Source organism: Schistocerca gregaria, chromosome 9 (genome assembly GCF_023897955.1).
Source record: "Schistocerca gregaria isolate iqSchGreg1 chromosome 9, iqSchGreg1.2, whole genome shotgun sequence".
NCBI classification, from domain to species: Eukaryota; Metazoa; Arthropoda; class Insecta; order Orthoptera; family Acrididae; genus Schistocerca; species Schistocerca gregaria.
Window position 1 is genome coordinate 180,777,055 of NC_064928.1, and position 20,322 is coordinate 180,797,376.

The 20,322-nt window shown below is 39.1% G+C and overlaps 2 protein-coding genes across 4 annotated transcripts in view; one reads left to right on the top strand and one right to left on the bottom strand.

The window, feature by feature from the left end:
- LOC126292218 (DNA repair protein XRCC1-like) overlaps nucleotides 1-7,038 on the bottom strand; it is a 73,678-nt gene extending 66,640 nt beyond the window's left edge. Inside the window, exons 1-3 of one of the 2 annotated variants that reach the window (XM_049986083.1) lie at nucleotides 6,540-7,038; nucleotides 6,237-6,434; nucleotides 6,014-6,145 (exon numbers count right to left, since the gene is read on the bottom strand). In XM_049986083.1, coding sequence (XP_049842040.1) covers nucleotides 6,014-6,145; nucleotides 6,237-6,434; nucleotides 6,540-6,590 — 381 coding nt within the window. In that variant the 5' untranslated portion in view covers nucleotides 6,591-7,038. The remainder of the gene's footprint in view (nucleotides 1-6,013; nucleotides 6,146-6,236; nucleotides 6,435-6,539) is intronic. The other variant, XM_049986084.1, reaches the window with a different exon arrangement.
- A 43-nt stretch (nucleotides 7,039-7,081) lies between these two features.
- The window catches only part of LOC126292220 (thyroid adenoma-associated protein homolog), a 193,366-nt gene continuing 180,125 nt past the window's right edge, over nucleotides 7,082-20,322 (top strand). The window contains exons 1-3 of one of the 2 annotated variants that reach the window (XM_049986086.1): nucleotides 7,082-7,438; nucleotides 11,644-11,741; nucleotides 15,924-16,048. In XM_049986086.1, the coding sequence (XP_049842043.1) occupies nucleotides 7,324-7,438; nucleotides 11,644-11,741; nucleotides 15,924-16,048 (338 nt within the window). In that variant the 5' untranslated portion in view covers nucleotides 7,082-7,323. The remainder of the gene's footprint in view (nucleotides 7,439-11,643; nucleotides 11,742-15,923; nucleotides 16,049-20,322) is intronic. The other variant, XM_049986087.1, reaches the window with a different exon arrangement.

The following is a 20,322-nucleotide window of genomic DNA, read 5'->3' on the forward strand; positions in this document are numbered from 1 at the left end:
AGAAGTGCTGCTCTTATGTTAACCCTCAAGCAGGCGTCACTATGTATAAAGGGCGCCAACCACAAATAAAATTCTTTGGCACCACTTCTTTGCTGTTTCACAACTATGAGCCCATACCTATTCCTTCATTATTGCTTCAGCTAACATAGTGATAAATTGTGTTGTCATATTTCCAAGGGAGTAGCAGTAATACAAATAAACAGCAAGATAGATGAGAAAAAAATTATGTTGGGTGCAAGAAAATGGCCCAGATTACAAGCTAGCAGCACAATCCTACAATGATGCAGTTGTCTAGGTGATAATTAGCAATCAAATAAGCAGTTGGCTGGGATCTCATGCAACTGCACTGTTTAATGCTTTGAGTGGGTCATTACTGTGGGGCATCACCTGTCTGTGACAACAGAGTGACATAATGAAAGCTTATTTCATTATTGTTTAATGAAATTGTGCTTTACCTGATATTACATAAGTGTATTCTACCCCTGTTTAATAAAACTAAGATTAAAAAGTGATTTAGCTCATACGTGTTTACTCTGGTAAAATAAAGACAGCTATTCTTTACGTGTGTACAAACTACGCTGGGCACCTGTTTGTATTAGGAAGAACAGCACACCTGCTTGAGGGTTAAATGAGAAAATCGAACAAAGCCATCTGTCTACAATTTATGATCACAGTGGCACCAAAACAAAGGTTGACAGAGAGAAGGCCGAAATCCTGATTTTTTTTAAAAAAAAAAAAAAAAAACACTGTTTCACTGAAGGAGACCATACTGTGGTTTCTCCTTTAAATAGTCCCATGAATTCAGAATGGCATACTGAAATAAGTGACTGTGGGACAGAAAAGCTACTGAAATACCCATCAGAGGTATAGCCACTGACATCAACATGATTCTACACGGAGTATACAAAAGAACTTGTTATGTTTCCAGCAACAGTGTAGCATAAACTATGTCAAAAAGTTAATAATTTGTAAGACTGATTGTAACTTCAAGAAATTACGTATTTGTTCTTGTATAGTGTTCTTTTACTTATTTACATTTGTTTATTTGATTGGGTACAATGTGTTGAATAGATTTCTTTATGTATCCATTTATATTATTCTGCAAAAATTGAGCATTTTCATTGACATAATAGCTCTTGTGGCTATCCTTCCTCTCGTCATTCGTTGCTGTCATCTATCTTGTTCAAAGAGTCTCTGTTTTGGACCTTACATGATAGTTTGCTTGTTTATTTATTTGTACCACCCACATCAACCAAAATCTTGCTCTTACATCTTCTCCAGTACTGATTTCTACACACTTAGACTGGTTGATTGTTATTTAGAAATTTGCATTTAACTCTATGTTTACAGTTCACTACACCGCAGGGCCTTCTCCCAATCATCTTTTGCCAATTTATTTGCTTTGATAGCACTTTTCTTTCCCACCCATCACTTACCTTCCTTCTACATGATTCATTCCAGTTCTTGTGTGTTTCCATTTTTCACCAAACCACACTTTTCCACAAACTTTCCAAATCACAATTTATTGTTGTAATTCTTTCCTATTATTATTATTTTTTTGTATCATATAGTCTGCTTTTCTGGTCTCTTGTTAATCTTAGTTTGTTCTCACGATTTTTGTACTAACTTTTCTACAGTGTTTCCTGACCAAAGGTACTGGGTGACTTTTCCAAACTCTACCCATTCCCTAAAACTTGCCACTTCTTTACATTCTTTCCACTTCAACCCTTCTGACAGAAGAAGGAGGCACTGGCTCTGAAAGCTTGCACATTTCTTTATCTTTATACGTGTTTTCTTCTGCTCCCACTTGGTGAGTAGATTTTCTAATCCATTCAAGTATATTATATTTTCAAAAATTGTTTATTTTCATTAGTATATGGTATGTACCTTATTGCTATACAATAAGTAACCATGTTATCAACTCTATGCAAATTCTTAAACATGGATAAGTATGTAAATAAAAATAAGGACCACACAGAAGCTCTTTCTCACAAGTTTACAGGAATAGTTCAAAGAGAACTGTACGGATATGTACAGTTTATCATGGGAGGTACTCTTCCAATACACAGGCTCTGTAAAGAAACAACAATGACTGCATCAGAGGTGTAAAACAAAGCATGCAGCAACAAATGGACAGAGTCTAGTGTACAACATGAGCCTATTGGTATATTCTATGAAGTGTGATAATGCTTGTGATGTTTTTGTTTGTATGGTGGTGACACAGATCATAATGTTTACTAGACTTAAGTATCCCTAATGGAGAAGGTAACTGTATTGAAGATCAAGATACTGCTATTCCAGCACCCCCCCCCCCCTTTCCTTTTTATATAAAAGATGTAACAAACAGAACTGCAGCACAGTTCAAAGTCTTGATAAGGCCGTAAGATGACAATACAGTTGTCAGATACCAAGGGTCAACCGAAGCGTCCGATCCCATCCATCGGCATTGACCCGTGACGTAAGGCTGTTGTGGTGTGTGACGTCACGACAGCGCGGAATTTAGTTTGTGAGAGTGGCGGGTTTGTAGGTGTCGTTCTGATGCGATCGGTGATGCTCTCTGGTGATGTGTTAGGTGATGTTTTTGGTTCAGTTTGTGAGAGTGGCATCGTGTGTGTGAATTTCGGTAAATTGCTTTTTTTATGTCTTTGGTAGGTATGGATATGACTGACAGGATCAACAGTTTTCGGTTGTCGGCTATGATGGAGGACAGTGCGTTGTCTCTTAATAAAATTTCTTCAACTATTCGGATTTTTGGATGAGGTCGTGAGATGTTCAGTTATCGTGAAGAAATTAGGCTTACTTAAAGTTCTGGCATCTCAGACCACGGGCGGCTGTATGTGGAGCTGTCGTAAGGATAATAGGCCAAGGGAAGTGTTCGATCCTAATGTGTTGCTGAAAGTGTTGGTATTGGTATAAGGAGATGTTTTTGAGCTATATAGGTCAAGGGTAGTGTTAGGTCCTAATTTATGGGATCGGGAGCTGCTGTTGAGCTATATAGGTCAAGGGAAGTGTCCGATTCCAGATGATATTGTGTTTAGTGGTATTTGAGGAGTTTTGTGATGTCGGTTTTTTGCGTGGTTTTGTATGGGGGTGGGTATCTAAATTTGTTTATATTTAGTTTGTTCCCACCCAAAAACCCCCGATTTCCCGCACTTGTCCCATTGGTGTCATTACACTTTTTGTGGAATGTGTGTGTGTTTGTTTTTCGATGTATTTTCGTCCTCATAATGTGTATGTAACGACTTTATATGCGCCATATTGGAATCGTGGTTTATGGTCGTTTCCGCCATATTTGTGATGTCATGGGTCAAAGCCGACGGGTGGGATCGGACGCTTCCATATTCCCGATACCAAAACCAATGACTGCATCATGACAATTTTTTATCTACATTGTGCATTCCACAGATACATTATGATAATAATCCTTATTTTCCCCACTGTGGTCTAATACACGCCAAGATTTTAATTAATTAATTTGAATGCACTAATGCACTGATACCCAGAATCAAAATCCCTATCCCCAAGGAGATCTTGTTAGTTTGTGAGATTTTAGTTTGTTAATGTTTTTGTGTTCTTAGAAACTCAACCATTTTCCATTTCTTGAGTTTTCTATCTCTGTCAAGTTACTGGTGTCCTCAGTCTACCGGGTTTACAGCATCTCATCGACATGTTTTGACCCAGAACATCATAAACATTGCGGTCACCAGTGTTCTACATTTGGATCTATACTCTGCATGGCAGAGGGTACGTCCCACTGTACCAGTTATTAGGTTTTCTTCCTGTTCCATTCATGTATGAAGTGCGAGAGGAATGATTTTTTGAGCGCCTCTGTGTGCGCGCAGTAATTATTCCAATCTTACCCTCAGGATCCCATTGTGAGCAATACGTAGAGGATTGTAATATATCCCTAGAGCAATGATTAAAGTCAGTTCTTGAAACTTTGTTAATAGACTTCCTAGGGATAGTTTTCACTTGTCTTCAAGATTCTACCATTTCACTTGTTCATGCGACACAAACCTGTGACCATTCCTGCCTTCCCTCTCTGTATACGATCAGTAGCTCCTATTAATCCTATCTGGTATGGGTCCCACACATTTGAGCAATATTCTAGGATGGGGCAATTTGTGAGCAATCTCTTTTGTAGACTAACTTCCCCATTATTCAATCAATGAACTGAAGTCTAACATGTGCTTTATCCATGACTGAAACAATGTGATAATTCCATTTCACGGACAAAGTGCTACACCCAGGTATTTGTACGAGTTGGCCGATTTCTAGAGAGACTCACTGATGCTGCAGTCATGGGATACTACTTTTTTGTTTTGTTTTGTGAAGTACATAATTTTACATTTCTGGACAATTAGAGCAAGTTGCCAATCGCTGCACCAGGTTGACATCTTATCAAGGTGTGACTGAATACTGAGTGAGGTGGCACAGTGGTTATCACACTGGACTCGCATTCGAGAGGAAAATGGTTCAAATCTGCATCCGGCCATCCCGATTTCGGTTTTCCGTAATTTCTCTAAACCGCTGCAGGCAAATGCTGAGATGGTTCCTTTGAAATGGCACGGCCGACTTCCTTCCCCATCTTTCCCTAACTGGATGGGTTTGGACGGGACTGATGACCTTGCTAGTTGGTCCCTTCCCCCAAATCAACCAACCAACTACCCAATCTGATGAATATTTATGCAGCTTTTCTCAGATATAGATAACTGCATCACCTGGAAGAAGAAGAAGGAGGAGGAGGAAAAAAAAAATGTTTTGTTTATATTGTCAGCAAGGTCATTGATATACAACACAAACAGCATGGATCCCAACACACTTTCCTGGGGCACACCTGAAAGTACCTGAACATCAGACAGTTAGTGTCCATATAAGATAACATGCTGTGTCCTCCATACCAAAAGCCCTCAATCCAGTCACAAATTTCACTCGATGCCCTATATGATAGTACTTTTGACAGTAGGTGTATATGCGGTACTGAGTGAAATGCTTTTCAGAAACCAAGAAACACTGCATCTACCTGCTTGCACATTTGTTTTGAGCATATTCAAGTTGGCAACCACACGATAAATCACAATGCCTGCAAACAAACATAAGTAACATGCAAAATATTTCAGTCGACCAGTAAAGTGAAACCAGCAGCACATTGTGTGATGAAAGGAACAACAATCTTCGCAGTAGATTATGGAAAACAGAACACACAGAAACTATGGTCATATGTTAAGGCTGTCAGCGGCCCGAAACACTCATGGTTGACACAGGAACCAAAATCAAGGATAGCAAAGCAAAAGCAGAAATGTGACCTCTATTTTCAAATAGTCATTTACAAAGAAACAGCCATGAGTTCTGCCACAGTTTACTTCTCACTCTATGGCAAAAATAGTGATACAGATATCAGTGACATTAAGAAATAGATAAATTTTCTACGATTATGCAGAACCCATAAATCTCAAGGTTTTCCCTGATAGACTCTATATGGAATTTGCAGCTTAGTTAACCTCTCCCTTAACTATAATATCTCTTAGAGTTCTCGAGCCCACCTCCAATAATCCGTGGATCACTTTTAAGTAGCTATTTTTATTCGTATGCAGATCATTTTTACAAAGATGCAGGGCATGTATGGCATTACAGTTTAAGAGCAAAAAATTACAACTAATACATACAGGCATTTACATAATCACAGGCCTAGTTAGTCGAGGTTTTTGTAGTAGGAATTCAGGGAAACTTCAGAAAATCGTGATGGCCATGAATGGTTATACTGGGCCTCCATCCTTCAAAATACAAGGTTAGTATTTAAAACACGGTATCCTCATTTGGTTTATTTCTAGTGCGAATAATGTCTGTTTTATGTATTCTTGTAAAGAAGTTATTTCATAATTTAAAAGACTGGTGCTACACTGTTCACTACTGGGCACACTACACACAAATTATTCCATATTGTAAAAAACATCAAATGTGACACACTGTGTGTGCGTGTGGAAAATTTTTGCATTTGTGATTCCAACCGTACCTTTACACGATCCCATCTTTCATCTACTGCTGGTTTGCTAAGTTGGTCGCGGCTGAACATTCGGACCCTGTTAGGATGCTCCCCATTTCGTGCTTCCATTGGTGTCATAAACGAAGACGCTACTAGGAGAACCTAAAAAAAAAAGTTAACACCTCAGCAGAAACATACTTTATGACTGTATGGAACATTATCTGATATCAATAATATAAGATTTAGGGTTTACTTTGAAATCTTCGGCGTCTCCCGAAGACCGGGCAACAAGGACTTCAACGAATGCAGAGTGTTCATTTCCAATATCTACAGAACTGATCAATGATGATTTCTCTAGCTGCAACACGACTGAAATCTGGTCTTCTCCTGGGTTCTTACATTTCCATTTCTTGTAGGTTTCAGTCCTTAACAGATTTTTGGCAGGGTGATTCTGTAGTAAAAATGAATAAAGTTTTACCTCATGAATCACATGACAACATACAAAATCTACGACTTCTTTTACACACATAACAAGGATTATATTTTCAGAACTTACGAGATCTTCGCTGCTACAGCTTACAACACGATCAAACTTAATCATGGGCATATTGGCACTCCACGCTTTGCGACAGAAACAGAAATAAATTTCATGTGGGGACAATTGTCTGTATATGAAATGTAATAATTAAACTACAACATCACTAATATGAACTTCACATCCGGACGTACAATCTATACCACTGTTTAACAAACACACGCCACAAACATCGCCCAACACGTACACAAACCACGCCACCACAACAAATTGTACGCTGTTTAAGGGATATATGATGTTATATCTTGGCGCGAAAAATGTTCCACTGAGCGCCTAAGATATGAATAGTAGCTCACCGCTACTATAGGAAATTGTATCAACTCATATTCAAATGTTTTAAAGGGCTCACCAAATATACACAATGCAAAAACAAATTTGTGAAAAGTGCTACAATTTTCTGTGTGTTGTACTTTAGAAAGGAATAAGATTTGTCTCCTGCTGACCTGCGGCTCGGTACTGTGAGACCTGTGTTTTATCTTTACGCAGAAGATGCATTGTAGTTTGTTAGTGAAAGACTGTGGAAGTGTTTACGACATACGTACAAACTACAAAGTGGTCAGCTAAGTGTTGTTTACAGCGAAGTAATACAACACAAGGAGCACGTATTTATTGTTTGTAGCAGATCGTGGTGACTCTAATATGTAGAATAACCACCTGGTGTAAAACCTTACATTTCCGAACATATAGTGTTCGAAATCATTGTTGGAAATTAATTTACATCTATAAAAGGGGGCAAGGATTTGGCATGGCCACTATGACACTTCGAGTAACTGGAAAAAGGCGCAATACGCCAGGACAACGATGCGAAGGGAGGCAGTTCGAGTCGGTGGACGTCAAAGCTGACTTCATTTTAGAAGCAGGTGCGTGGTGTTACGGCTGCATTTGACGTGAATCAGTTGGGAAGACCAAGTTTACTTGTCGGTCTTCGGGTTTAGCATACTGAGAATGTAAAGCCTGAAAGTAATTTCATGTAGTCTGCTGGACCCATGCTCATTATCTCTCTCTCTCTCTCTCTCTCTCTCTCTCTCTCTCTCTCTCTCTCTCTCTCTCTCTCTCTCTGTCCCTCTCCCCCCCTCTCCCTCTCTTTCTTTCTTTAGTAAGATAATTTATTAAAATATTTTTTGTTTTATCTAAACAAAAATTGCACTAGGCCTACTTGGTTTTGCACCTCTTTCTTATAAATCTCTTGTGTTTCACATGATGTTCCAAAAACTCTTCTGCTAAATAGAAGGAGTGAGAATGATGAAATAATTTTTAACTTATGTGGAAGACATCTGCATTGTACTATTCGTCGTTAAAGTTATAAAATCTGATGTCCTTACTGACTGGACATGAAACTTGAATTCGTTTTGCATACAAGTCAAATTGTTTTCTGTAGGTAGTGGTAGGACTGAAGGCTTTAAAGTGAGGAGCACCCAAGAATCTGTTTGTTGAGAATATTGTATTGCTCTTGCAACTCCCTTGGGAACTAGGAGGAGTGTTTTGCGGGAATATAATTCCTTACCAAAGAATGCTGTTAATTTGGACAGTTTGGATTGGATTAACTGAAGTCTTCTAATCAACTTTCCAAATTGATAATTATGTGCTCACCTTTAAATGTAACCAAGGCTTTGGGCCATGCTACAGATCAGTCTGTTGGCACAACTTACATTTCAAAACATGAGCTAGGTGTAGGAAAATATCATCACCATTCTGTTCTATTTCTGTCTGTGCATATATGGTATTACGTGTCGCAACTTCATTAAATTGTGAGATGTAGCCGACATCCGGTATTTGCGGGTTCAGTTGACCCATTCAAACAGTATGAAAATTTGTTTAATTGGAAAGCACATATATACTGTAATGTATTTTATTAATCATTTCATTTGTTTTTTCTTAAATTTGTATGGCTTTTTGAAGGTAAATGTATCAAAAATTGTATTTTTGGGGGGTAATTCTCCTGGAATTTTGGGCAAAACCAAAAGTTGTGATTCAACCTAGGTGCTTTGACCTGTGACATCATCAAGATGGAAGACACCACTATTTCAAGCATATCCGATGTGACGACCGTAATATCACTCAATACAAAGACAAAGAAACATAAATAACATGCAAAATAAGTAACCGTGGCAACAGGAGAACCTCAATAAGTGGAGGGTATTGGATGGAGGCACTCCAGATACACCAGAGTAAGCTTTGACTTGTGACATCATCAATATGGAAGACATCGCCATTTCAAGCATATGCAATATGGTGACCATAATGTCATTCATTACAGTGACAAACAAACATAAATAACATGTGAAATAAGTAATCCAAGCAACATAATGAAACTAATTGGAGACCTATATAGCTTAGCCGAAGACGGGAATACCAGTAATCCCCCCCCCCTCCCCCCATCCCTCCCCAGGGAACATCTCACACCAGACGAGTGTAACCCCTATGTTTGCGTGGCAGAGTAATGGTGGTATATGCGTATGTGGAGAACTTGCTTACGTAGCAATCGCCGACATAGCGTAGCTGAGGTAGAATGAGGGTAACCAGCCCACAATCACCGAGGCAGATGGAAAACTGCTTAAACATCATCCACAGACTGGCCGGCTCGCCACCTCGACACAGTTCCACCGAGTGGATTCGTACTGGGGACCAGGCACTCCTTCCGTCCGGAAAGCCGTGCGTTAGACCACACAGCTAACAGGGCAGGCATGATAATCATTACTTCTTATGTAGGTGGACACCAAAAAAATACTTTCACATTCTGAGAAGAAAGTTGGTGATTGAAACTTCTTGAGTATATCATGCCACAATGAAAAGCGCCTTTGCTTAATGATTGCTACACCAATTTGCGTATCATATCGGTGGCGCTCTCACACTCTGTTTGCAATAGTACAAAATGATGCCCTTCTTGGAACTTTTTCTATATTCTCCGTTGATCCTATATGATGTGGATCCCACACTGCAAAGTAGAGGACACGCAAGTGTAGTGCGGCAGTCTCTTTAGTAAACCCGATGCATTTTCTCAGCGTTTTGCCAATAAATCAGTCTTCAATTTGCTTTCCCCACAAATGATATAAGTGATCATTCTAACTTAAGTTGTTTGTAATTGTAACTTCTAAGTACATAATTGAATTTACAGCCTTTAGATTTATGTGGTATTTCATGTAACCAAAATTTAGTGTACTCCATTTGGTACTCATTTGGATGACTTCACCTTTTTCATTATTTAGAATAGATTGCCACTTTTTGCAAATTTGTTTTGATTGTCTGATGACTTTATAAGACAATAATGACAGAATCATCTGCTAACAATCTAAGATTGTTACTCGGATTGTCTCCTAAATCGTTTATGTAGATCAGGAACAACAGAGGGCCTGTACCACTTCATTGGGGAACGTCATATATTACTTCTGTTTTAGTTGATGAGTTTTGTCAATTATTGTGAACTTTGACCTATCTGACAGCAAATCATGTGTTGTCACACAACTGAGACGATACTCTATAGGCATGCGATTTAATTTGATATCTTGTGAGAAACAGTACAGAAGCCTTCTGGAAATCTAAATATATGGAATCTCTTTGGCATCTCTTGTTTCTCATTACTTTTTGAGAATAAAGAACTAATTGCATTTCACAAGAACAATATTTTGTGGATTCATGTTGCCCGTTTGTCTATAAATTGTTTCCTTCGAGATAACTCATAATGTTCACAGTATATGTCCCACAACTGTACTCCATCCCAGTGTTAGTGATATGAGTCTATAATTCAGCAGATTACTCCTATTTTCTTTCTTTGGTATTGGTGTGATTCATGCAACTTTCCAGTCTTTAGATACGGATCTTTCAATGAGCAATCAATTGTGTATAATTGCTAAATATGGAGCTATTTTATCGTCATACTCTGAGAGGAACCTGACTGGTATTCAATCAGGACCAGAGGCCTTATCTCTGTTAGGTGGTTTAAGCTCTTTTGCTACGCTGAGGATATCTACTACTTAGCTACTCGTGTTGGCAAATGTTCTTGGGTCGAATTCTGGAATATTTGCTTCATCTTCTTTGGTGGAGGAATTTCAGGAAACTGTATTTTGTAACTCTACTTTAGTGGTATTGTCATCAGTGACATCACTGTTGTTATTGTGCAGAGAAGGAATTGACTGGGCATAATCCGTATCACTTCAGGCAGGGGGGTTACCTTCATAGTCTTGGATGTTATTGACTTTAGCATATGTGAAACACTGTGAACACCATTTTGAACTTGCGAATCTCAGACATAAATTTTAAAGTGCTGTACCACTGTAACAGTTCTAGATATTTTGTTAGAGTTTTTTTATTTGAAAGATAATTGCTTTATGATTACAATGGTATCCTCTGTTTGAACATGTCTGCCAAACTTCTTTTACTGTTGCCTTTTAAATATTTTTATAATTTACAGATCTTTTTTTGTGTTTTTTATTTTCATTTTTTCAAAAGTGCTAATCCAGAAAGATTTTTTTTCCTGTTGATTAGTACCATGTAGTACTACATTCTCTGGGTAACATTGTGCTGTAGGGAATATTTACTTGGATCCTATCGGACTTGCGTTAGTAATAAAAGCCACCGTAACAATTGTGGACCACGTGAACATTGTTGTAGACCACCTGCATCCATTTGTGCCTGACGGTTTCCCCAACGACGACAGTTTCTTCCAGTTGGATAATGGTCATGAGGCCAGTGAGGCCAGATGCATGCTATTGTGGTTTGAGGAGCTTAACAGTGAAATGCTGTTAATTAGTGTGTCACAAGATTCCCCCATTTTGAACCAAATAGAACACATCTATTGGGTAGAAGCTACACACACACACACACACACACACACACACACACACACACACACTAACAACCAGTCCGTAATTTATGAGAATTTTGTGGACTGTGCCATGTTTGAGACACCGTTTTTCGAAACAAAGATGCAATTTGAGAGATACTTATGTATGAGCTCATTCAGTTTGCACTATATTGTTTTAAGTACTAAATTTTGTCTATTTTCATATTGTGTTGTCACCTTCTAAACTGTAAAAAAATAATTGTTATTCCTGTTTTGTTTTCACAGAGTCAATTGAAGGTGATGAAGGCAAAATTTTTACTGAAGAAATTAAGAAATTAGAAGAAAGTAGTTGTGTAGAAGACCAAGTTCAAATACTGAAAAAGGTAGGTTCAATTATGAAGGCAAAAGCTAGATATTACTGATATTTACTTATTTATTCATTCAGGGATCATCTCACAGTGTTACAGCATTTGTCATAATAATCCAGAGAAAATAGGCAGAACACATAAGCATGCTTTGATGAGGAATGTTCGACTGTGACCTTTGTGAGGGAAACGTCATGGTGTTTATTTGAAATGATCTGGGAAAATGTAAATCAGGATTGCTGGGGAGAGCAAATTCCATCCTGCTAAATATGAGGTTGGAGTATTAACAACTGCACTGCTTCATTTGATCGGTCTAGACCAGGCCTAATGGCAGTCGCAGCAGTGCTTATCTGCTGCTCATAAGTTGGCGCCGTGTCAGATACACATAGCCAATAGGATGATTCTGTGACATAACTGATGAGAGGTGAACAGAGGCAATGTATTTCTATTTGCTTAACTTCACACTACCTGCAATTTTCCTGGTGGGTGTGAACCCTTCACAACCTTGGCTTCACGAAGCAACCCATGTTAACCTTGGTCTTCATTCGCTTCCTAAGTACACTACTCCAGCCTCGCTCTATTGCCTTCAGTTTCAAGACCTTCACATGGAACTTTGCAATAGTACCTTTGTATACACTGATGGCTCTCGGACTGACCGTGGGGTTGGGTGTGCCTTCGCCGTTGGCACCCACGTCTTTCGATATTGGCTTCTGGCACACTACTCAGTATTTACAGCCAAGCTCTTTATCCTGTATCAGGCGACGGAGAACATCCTGCCACACAGCTTTTTCAACTGGGTCCTCTGCTCAGTCATGCAGCGCCCTTCAAAATCTGTACGCTGTACACCGCTCATCCCTTAGTGCAGCAGGTGCAGGAAAACTGTCATTTGCTCACTCTTGGTGGAGTCAGTGTGATATTTATGTGGTCATGTCGGTTTGCCATGAAATGAGGCTGCTGATGCTGCTGCCAAGGCTGCAGTCCTTGTAACTCAGCCCGCTAGTTTCTATATTTCCTCCGATGATCTCTGTGTTGCCGTCTGTCAGGAGGTGGTGGTTTCCCTTTAGCATCTCCAATGGTCCTCCCTTCATGGGAATAAGCTCCAGCATATTAAGCCTCTCCCAGCCATTTGGATGACCTCCCCTCGGCCCTCCCAGCCTTTTTAGCCATCGTCATTTGATAAGTGGCACTACACAATCACTTTATACGCATTGGGCTCAAGTTTTAATTGTCTGCCACTTCCTGACGAAATGCCCATTTTTTAACTGTTTACGTTCCCGCTTGGGTTTGCCGCCTGAGCTATCGGCCGTTTAGCAAATGACGCGTGGGCTATCGACCACGTTTTACTTTTTATCTGCCAAAGCAATATGGCGAATGCCATTTAATTTTTAGTTTTGGACCAACATTTCTGTATGGTGTCTTTTTTAGCCTTTTCTCCATGTGCACGTTTTTAGCTGTCTTCTCTTATGTCAATTGGGACTGATGTATAGTCGTTATTTAACTTCTCTCTGTCTTTGTGTTCTATAGTTTTGACTTGGGCGCATATGATCTCAGTTGTTTTTTGCACCCTAAAGCAAAATCTAACCAAATTGCTGCCTCAGCCATGAATCCTCACTCCTCCGATGCCTGGGGATCTCTGAAATTTCATCCGAACAAACTACCAGCAGTAGCTGTTTGTATACACAGGGTGAACATTAATGAAATCAACAAACTGGAGGGACAGATTCCTGACTGGAAATGGAGAAAAATACATCCTATGAACATGTGTCTGGAAACAACAACAAATCATCCCGGAACAAAGTACGGAGCTGCATCACATCCATGTCACAACAAATTTGCAAAGTGGCCTCCATGGGATTACAGGTGACAGGAATAGTAGTGGTTGTTATACAGGATACGCATAATCATACTTTGGCTTACTCCATGTTGTCAGGCTACTTGCCAGGAGCTTGTATGAGGGTTCGTCTCAGTATTGTGCGGAACACCCCTTCCTCCAGATTTAATGCACACCCAGTCCACCACCTCCCTGTGTGAACATCTGTCTGAAAGGACCCGTGATCACACAGATGCCCAAAAAGGTCTTGAAATGTTGTGTGTTGTGACTGGTGTCTGTGTGGGTATGTGTTTTGGTGTAGCCTTGCTGCCTGTTGACTATTTCCATCTGCTTGGCCATACACAAACACCATCTTGGCTTGTTCCTGACATGAATACCAGACCATTCTGCTGAATACAGTATGCTGTGTCAGTCACGCTGTGTACAACACAATGAACACACGGCATGTGGTCAGAGGAACTTTCATTCATCAGTGCCAGGTACTATGGAAACGATTCATTTCTGGCCACATGTTCATAGGATCTTTTTTCCTCCATTTACAGTCAGGAATCCTTCCCTGCAGGTTGTTGGTTTTGTTAATGTTCACCCAGTATGATTGTCCTCTAGTTAATTACTTAAAATAACTTTGAATGTAATTGTTTCTAGCTACACTTGATTATATGTTACTCTAACATCATATGTGGTAGTACTTACTATAAATATGTGCAAATTTGCACCTCAAGAGATGCTAGCATAGTACCTTGTTGCAAATCACAGTTCTAGTTTCTCCCTTTGATTTTTTGTCAGTAAATGAAACACATAACAGTATCCTAGAAATTACCACAGAAAACTATTAGTTCCCTCTGTGGGGAGAGACAGGTTGGGTACTTCTACATCTGTCTGTGATTCTCCATTCATGATAAATTGCTGCTTGCTTCCTACCTAGAAAACCCCTAGATAATTAATTTTATTTGATAGTCTGTATGACAGAATGTGTTGCTGTGGTACTGGAACAAATGTTTTTGTAAATTAAGAAATACTGCATCTGTGAGACAGCATTTATCTATGACTTTCACGTTGCCGCATGAGAAAAGTGTGAGTCGGGTTTTGCATGACTGATATTTGCTAAATCCATGCTGGTAGGTATGGAGGAGTTCATTCTATTAGACATACTGTCTATAGGAACTCGAAAAACTCATCTTAACCAACACTAGTTTCAGTGTAGCTACCTATCCTGCTGTAATACTTTTTTGCCTCTGCAGAGCAAATTGCATTTTCATCTGGAAATGATAAGGAGCAGGCACAAGTTCTTTAGTAAACCTGGGTTGTCATAAATATGTTTACTGTGCAGATCGGTGTTCCAAAATACACACTACTCTGTCAAATCTACAAACATCCTAGTGGAAATAGGTAATAGACTCCATAATATTAAAACTGAAGAACAGACAATGGCAGCTGTCACAGTTTCATTGAGCCTGAGCAGCTGACTGTTAGATTGCATTTCCTGACTTTTCAGGTGATGTCATTTATAACTCCAGTCTTATTCAGCCACTTTCATTTAGTGCACGCTTCTTTTGTTTAGAAACTACTGTAAAAACAATTTCCCTGAAAACAAGAAATAATAGCTAACATGTTTAAAAATGTTTCCAGTCCATACATGATGTCGATATAAATTAACATTAATTAATTAATTAATTATTAATAACAGTAATAATATTGTAATCAAATCAAGACAGTTGCATACTTGAAACCCTTTTGTGAGAATTTGAACCAACTCAGGGAGAAAAAAAATGGCATAGAGACTTTGTCTACAGAAACTCAGGGTACAATAATAATCGATAAATAACTAAGTTATTTCAGTATGCAAGTCCCTTCACATTTATGTTCTACACATTGCTACCTCTATGGTCGTTTTGCCTACTGTCTTTAAAAAAGTTGTGGCTTGCCGTGTATGCTACTTCCTGCATATGGTAACTTTAAGGGATGCACTAAAGAAATTGAAGACAAAAATAAAAACACCTGTGAAACCAGAACCTTCAAAGAATTGTGACTTTCCTTACAGCACCACACTACAATGATTTTTTTTTCCAACAATTCTTAAATCTGATGCCAGTGAAAGGAAAAAGGGTGCAATGAACTACTGGCCCCACTCATGATTTTGTCAAATTGGTCCACATACATCATTGTTGACCCTGTAACTGAATTGTTTGGCAACAGATGAAATATTTCTTATTAGTAATTGATTCAGTAACATTCTCTTCACAACCGCTACATTTTTTAGTAATTTTTTTTTTTAAATCCTGCCTCTAAATTTCGCTGTCACATGAAGTATTAAACAAATGTGAAATTTCATGTTTGTTTCTTAAGTGATATTTTTACTGCATTTTCAGATATGTGATAAATACTTGAAGAAGGAATGGAAACAAGACAAAATAACATTGCTGCTTGTGAAATTACTCTCTTACATATATCTGCGGGCAGAACCGAAGAATCCCATGAAAAATGCCACTTTGAGGTGAGACCACATCAAATAGTTTCTGTGATAGGATTATTTTTTATTGCTCTTTAAAAAAGTTAATCTGTGCAGTAAGTGCTACACCTGTAAGTTTTACTATTCTGTTTCACACTTATCATAGTCTGAAGTGGCATTTAGAAATTAAGTCATTCTACAAAAATTTTAAGTTCTGAAATGGCAAAGTTAGACCAGCTAAGCTTTAGGCATAATTTTGTTTACATTTTTAGTACATATATTGGAATAAAAAAAGAAGGGAACACTTTCTCGATACACTGCAATTATTAGTTTTTTATATAGATATTCACAAATTGTGTTTTTGCTTTGTTGGCTATTAATTAGGTGACAACTGAATGTTATGGCTTCAGATAAAATGACATGCAGTTTAAGGACTGGTTAGTGATGCAGATTTATTTATTTATTCATAAATATTGCAAGGTACTCCATATCAGTGACCTCAGTAGTCATTGGACATGATGAGAGAGCAGAATGGAGCACTCCGCAATATTCATGGACTTTGAGCATCATCAGGTGATTGGGTGTCACTTGTGTCATATGGCTGTACACGAGATTTCCATGCTTCTAAACATCCCTAGGTCTATTGTTTCTGATGTGATTGTGAAGTGGAAATGGGAAGGGACACCTGCAGCACAAAAGCATACAGGCTGACCTCATCTGTTGACTGACAGATACTGACGACAGTTGTAGAGGGTCGTAATGTGTAATAGGCAGACGTCTATCCAGACCATCACACAGGAATTCCAAACTGCATCAGGATCCACTGCAAGTACTACAACAGTTAGACGGAAGGTGAAAAAACTTGGATTTCGTGATTGAGCGGATACTCATGAACCACACATCAAGCTGATAAATGACAAACGGTACCTCGCTTGGCATAAGTAGCATAAACATTGGACGATTGAACAGTGGTAAAACGTTATGTGGGGTGACAAATCATGGTACACGATTTGGCGATCCAATGGCGGGCTGTGGGTGTGGTGAATGCCCAGTGAAAATCATCTGCCAATGTGTGTAGTGCCAACAGTAAAATTCGGAGGCAGTTGTGTTATTGTGTGGTTGTGTTTTTCATGGAGGATGCTTGCACCCCTTGTTGTTTTGTGTGGCACTAACACAGCACAGGCCTTCATTGATGTTTTAAGCACCTTTTTGCTTCCTAGTATTGAAGAACAATTCAGGGATGGTGACCGCATCTTTCAACATGATTGAGCACCTGTTCATAATGCACGGTCTGTGATTGAGTGGTTATGTGACAATAACTTCCCTGTAATGGACTGGCCTGCAGAGAGTTCTGACCTGAATCCTATAGAAAGGGATGTTTTGGAACATCTATATCGTGCCAGGCCTCACCGACCGACATCGATACCTATCCTCAGTGCGGCACTCCTTGAAGAATGGTCTGCCATCCCCCAAGAAACCTTCTAGCACCTTATTGAACATTTGCCTGTGAGAGTGGAAGCTGTCATCAAGTCTAAGGATGGGCAAACAACCTATTGAATTCCAGCTTTACTGATGGAGGGCGCCCATGAACTTGTAAGTCATTTTGAACCACGTGACTGGATACTTTTGATCTCATAGTGTATTTATCGCCTATCTTATTTGCACCATAAACTACGTGCCACTCTTGTTCTTTGATGGGGTTTAAAATTGTCTGTGTCACTGAGCTAACATTTCTTAATAGTTTGTAATTGTATTTAACATGTGCCTGTGCATAAATTCGTGTTAGTGTTAAAATTTGGGCATCAACATCTGAAAGGCCATTTACCCTTTTGGTAATTAAGAATAACCAAAAATATTGTCTATAGCTATGCCACTGTTCCCCTGCACTCTGGTTGGAAAGAATACAGTGTGCATCAGATCATATGAATTCAGATCTTCCAACATTCTTTTCCTTGCACAGTCACTTAGAAAATTAATGTTCCTGTCAGTATCCACAGCTAATTTTTAGTATATTCTATAAAATGAACCACAAACTCTTTTTAGCGTGAACACTTAGGGGATGTATACATAACTGTTATTAAAACAGTAATTTAACTAAATTGAACTGTTCCTGCACAGTATTCGGTGATCTGTTCATTGCAGTGCTTTGGTGCATCACTGGATTCAAAAGGAATGCCATTTTTCATGTACCTGGCCATTCCCCACTCGGCAAAGAGCTCGTTGAAAAATAGCCAGTTAATGTGTATCCTGATGTAGGAAGTCTTTGAGTTGTTACATTGTCCAAGTGGTGCTTTGGTAATACCAGTAATTTCGGAGTCAACATCAATAACAACAAGCAATTCACTAACTTTATCTCTAATATATCTTACACTTTGAAGAAATATGCTAATTTCTGGATTACTTACATACCTGACCTATTTTTGAAGGTGGTTCCTTTGTTAGAGAGACTTCCCTAAAGCAGGATACCAATCAGCTGACGTCAATCCAAAAGACATGCAGCCGTAACACCAATTACTACAGGAAGTTTCCCACAAGTGATCCCCCACTACTCCTCACTACACTGTCACCTATAAGCTTTGCCAACCTCCCCTTCCCATAGCTATCGAGGTCCAGGCCACTCCTAGAGAAGCCCGACCTATCAATAAATTCAACTGAAACCACTGGAATGTGAGCCAAACCCTCCGTCATCAGTACCTTCTCGAGCTCCGTATTAATATGCCCAACAGCTGTATTAAGATGAGGCCAAATGTGACACTGAAACAGCTCCACAAGGCAAGCATTTGTGTCACCAGTTTGAATAGCTATATTTTCCAGGTCAGCACCTATGTCATCATCCATGACCATTTTTATCCTATTCCCAGTCCTGCCCATAACCTGATCCTCTTTTTTAAAGTTCCTGTGTAACTCCCCTATGGTATCAGTAACCTGAGTCAACCCTACACCAGGCTTCACAATGCTGGTGACCTGGTTCTCACTCCCTAACACTTCCTACAATGATTGACCTACATCTGAACCTCCTCCTTTCCATTTCAATTCAAAACTGACTTGGGCCTCTTAACTGTTGAAGTCAGCTGTTTGCTTCCTACCTCTACAACTACAAGAGACACATCTCCTCTAAACTCTCACAGTTGGTCAAATATTTTGGTGATAAACAAAGTGCAACTGTCTGGATATACCCTTCTCCTAGCAGCCTTTTTACCACATAGAGAGACCTTACAAAGGAAAATGTTTGTTATTTCTTAAAAATGAAGTTGAGTTCCAGTATTCTAGTATAGTTTCCTCACACAAACATTGAAACATTTCAGGTTGACTTGGGCTGCATTGTGGTTCGTTATAATTCACCCCATGCAAGAAACACTCAAATAAGTTGCCACCTGAACACTCCTTTTATACACAATGAATGTCGCTTAATGAATATTCTGTCACCATTAAGTATTATTAATCAGGGTCCATTTAGTCTTTGCCCCGAATGTGTGTGCCTTCTCCCTCCAACTTGGCTCAGGCTTTGCCTCCTTGCAGGCTGCAGATAAGCTACAGAAAATTAACTTCTCGTTCTCATTCAATCCACCATGTGAATAAGAAGTTAGATGCAATTCACCTTCTTGTATTATCTTCAAAATTACAATTCAGTACATGATAAATTAGGACAGCTGCCAATTCATATACTGCTTCTATGTTGCTGCTTCTATGTACTACTGACATAACAGTTCTGATATAATAATTAACAAGTACAATACATTTATTATCTTGGACATTTCAAGTTCTTAGAGTTAATGGAGCTGTTTCTTCCACGCCACCTGCCCCATGGAACTCCTATCTCCACCTCAGCAGGTAGTGTTGTGTGACTTCTACTCACTTCCGTACAGCCACTGGATCGTTAGCTCTGGTATCAGCACCTATGATTTAAAACACCTCCCAACAGCGGGGTGCTCACCACATATCAACTACTGTCTGTCACTAAAATCTTTTCTCTGACATATGTATTTAAGGTTGTGATACTTCTCGTTCAAAGAATGGGATGTATCATTACAAGACTGTATACCAGTTACCATCCAAATGGGGACCACCCTTCAGTTTTTGGCTTCTGGTGATTCACACTTCTTCTCAAGTTCACTATTCATCAGACAGTCTCATGGTACCAGAAATATGCAGGTCTGTGGTGGAAGAACTGAAAGATTTCATTAAAGGAAGTTTGAAAGAAGAATACAATTTTTATTTTATTTTCATTCACCATCACACAAAACTGTTTACATTCTCAGTTCCTGCTTCAGGTAGGTCTCAAAATAGTATGAAACTCAAGGTAGCAAATGCAAACCATG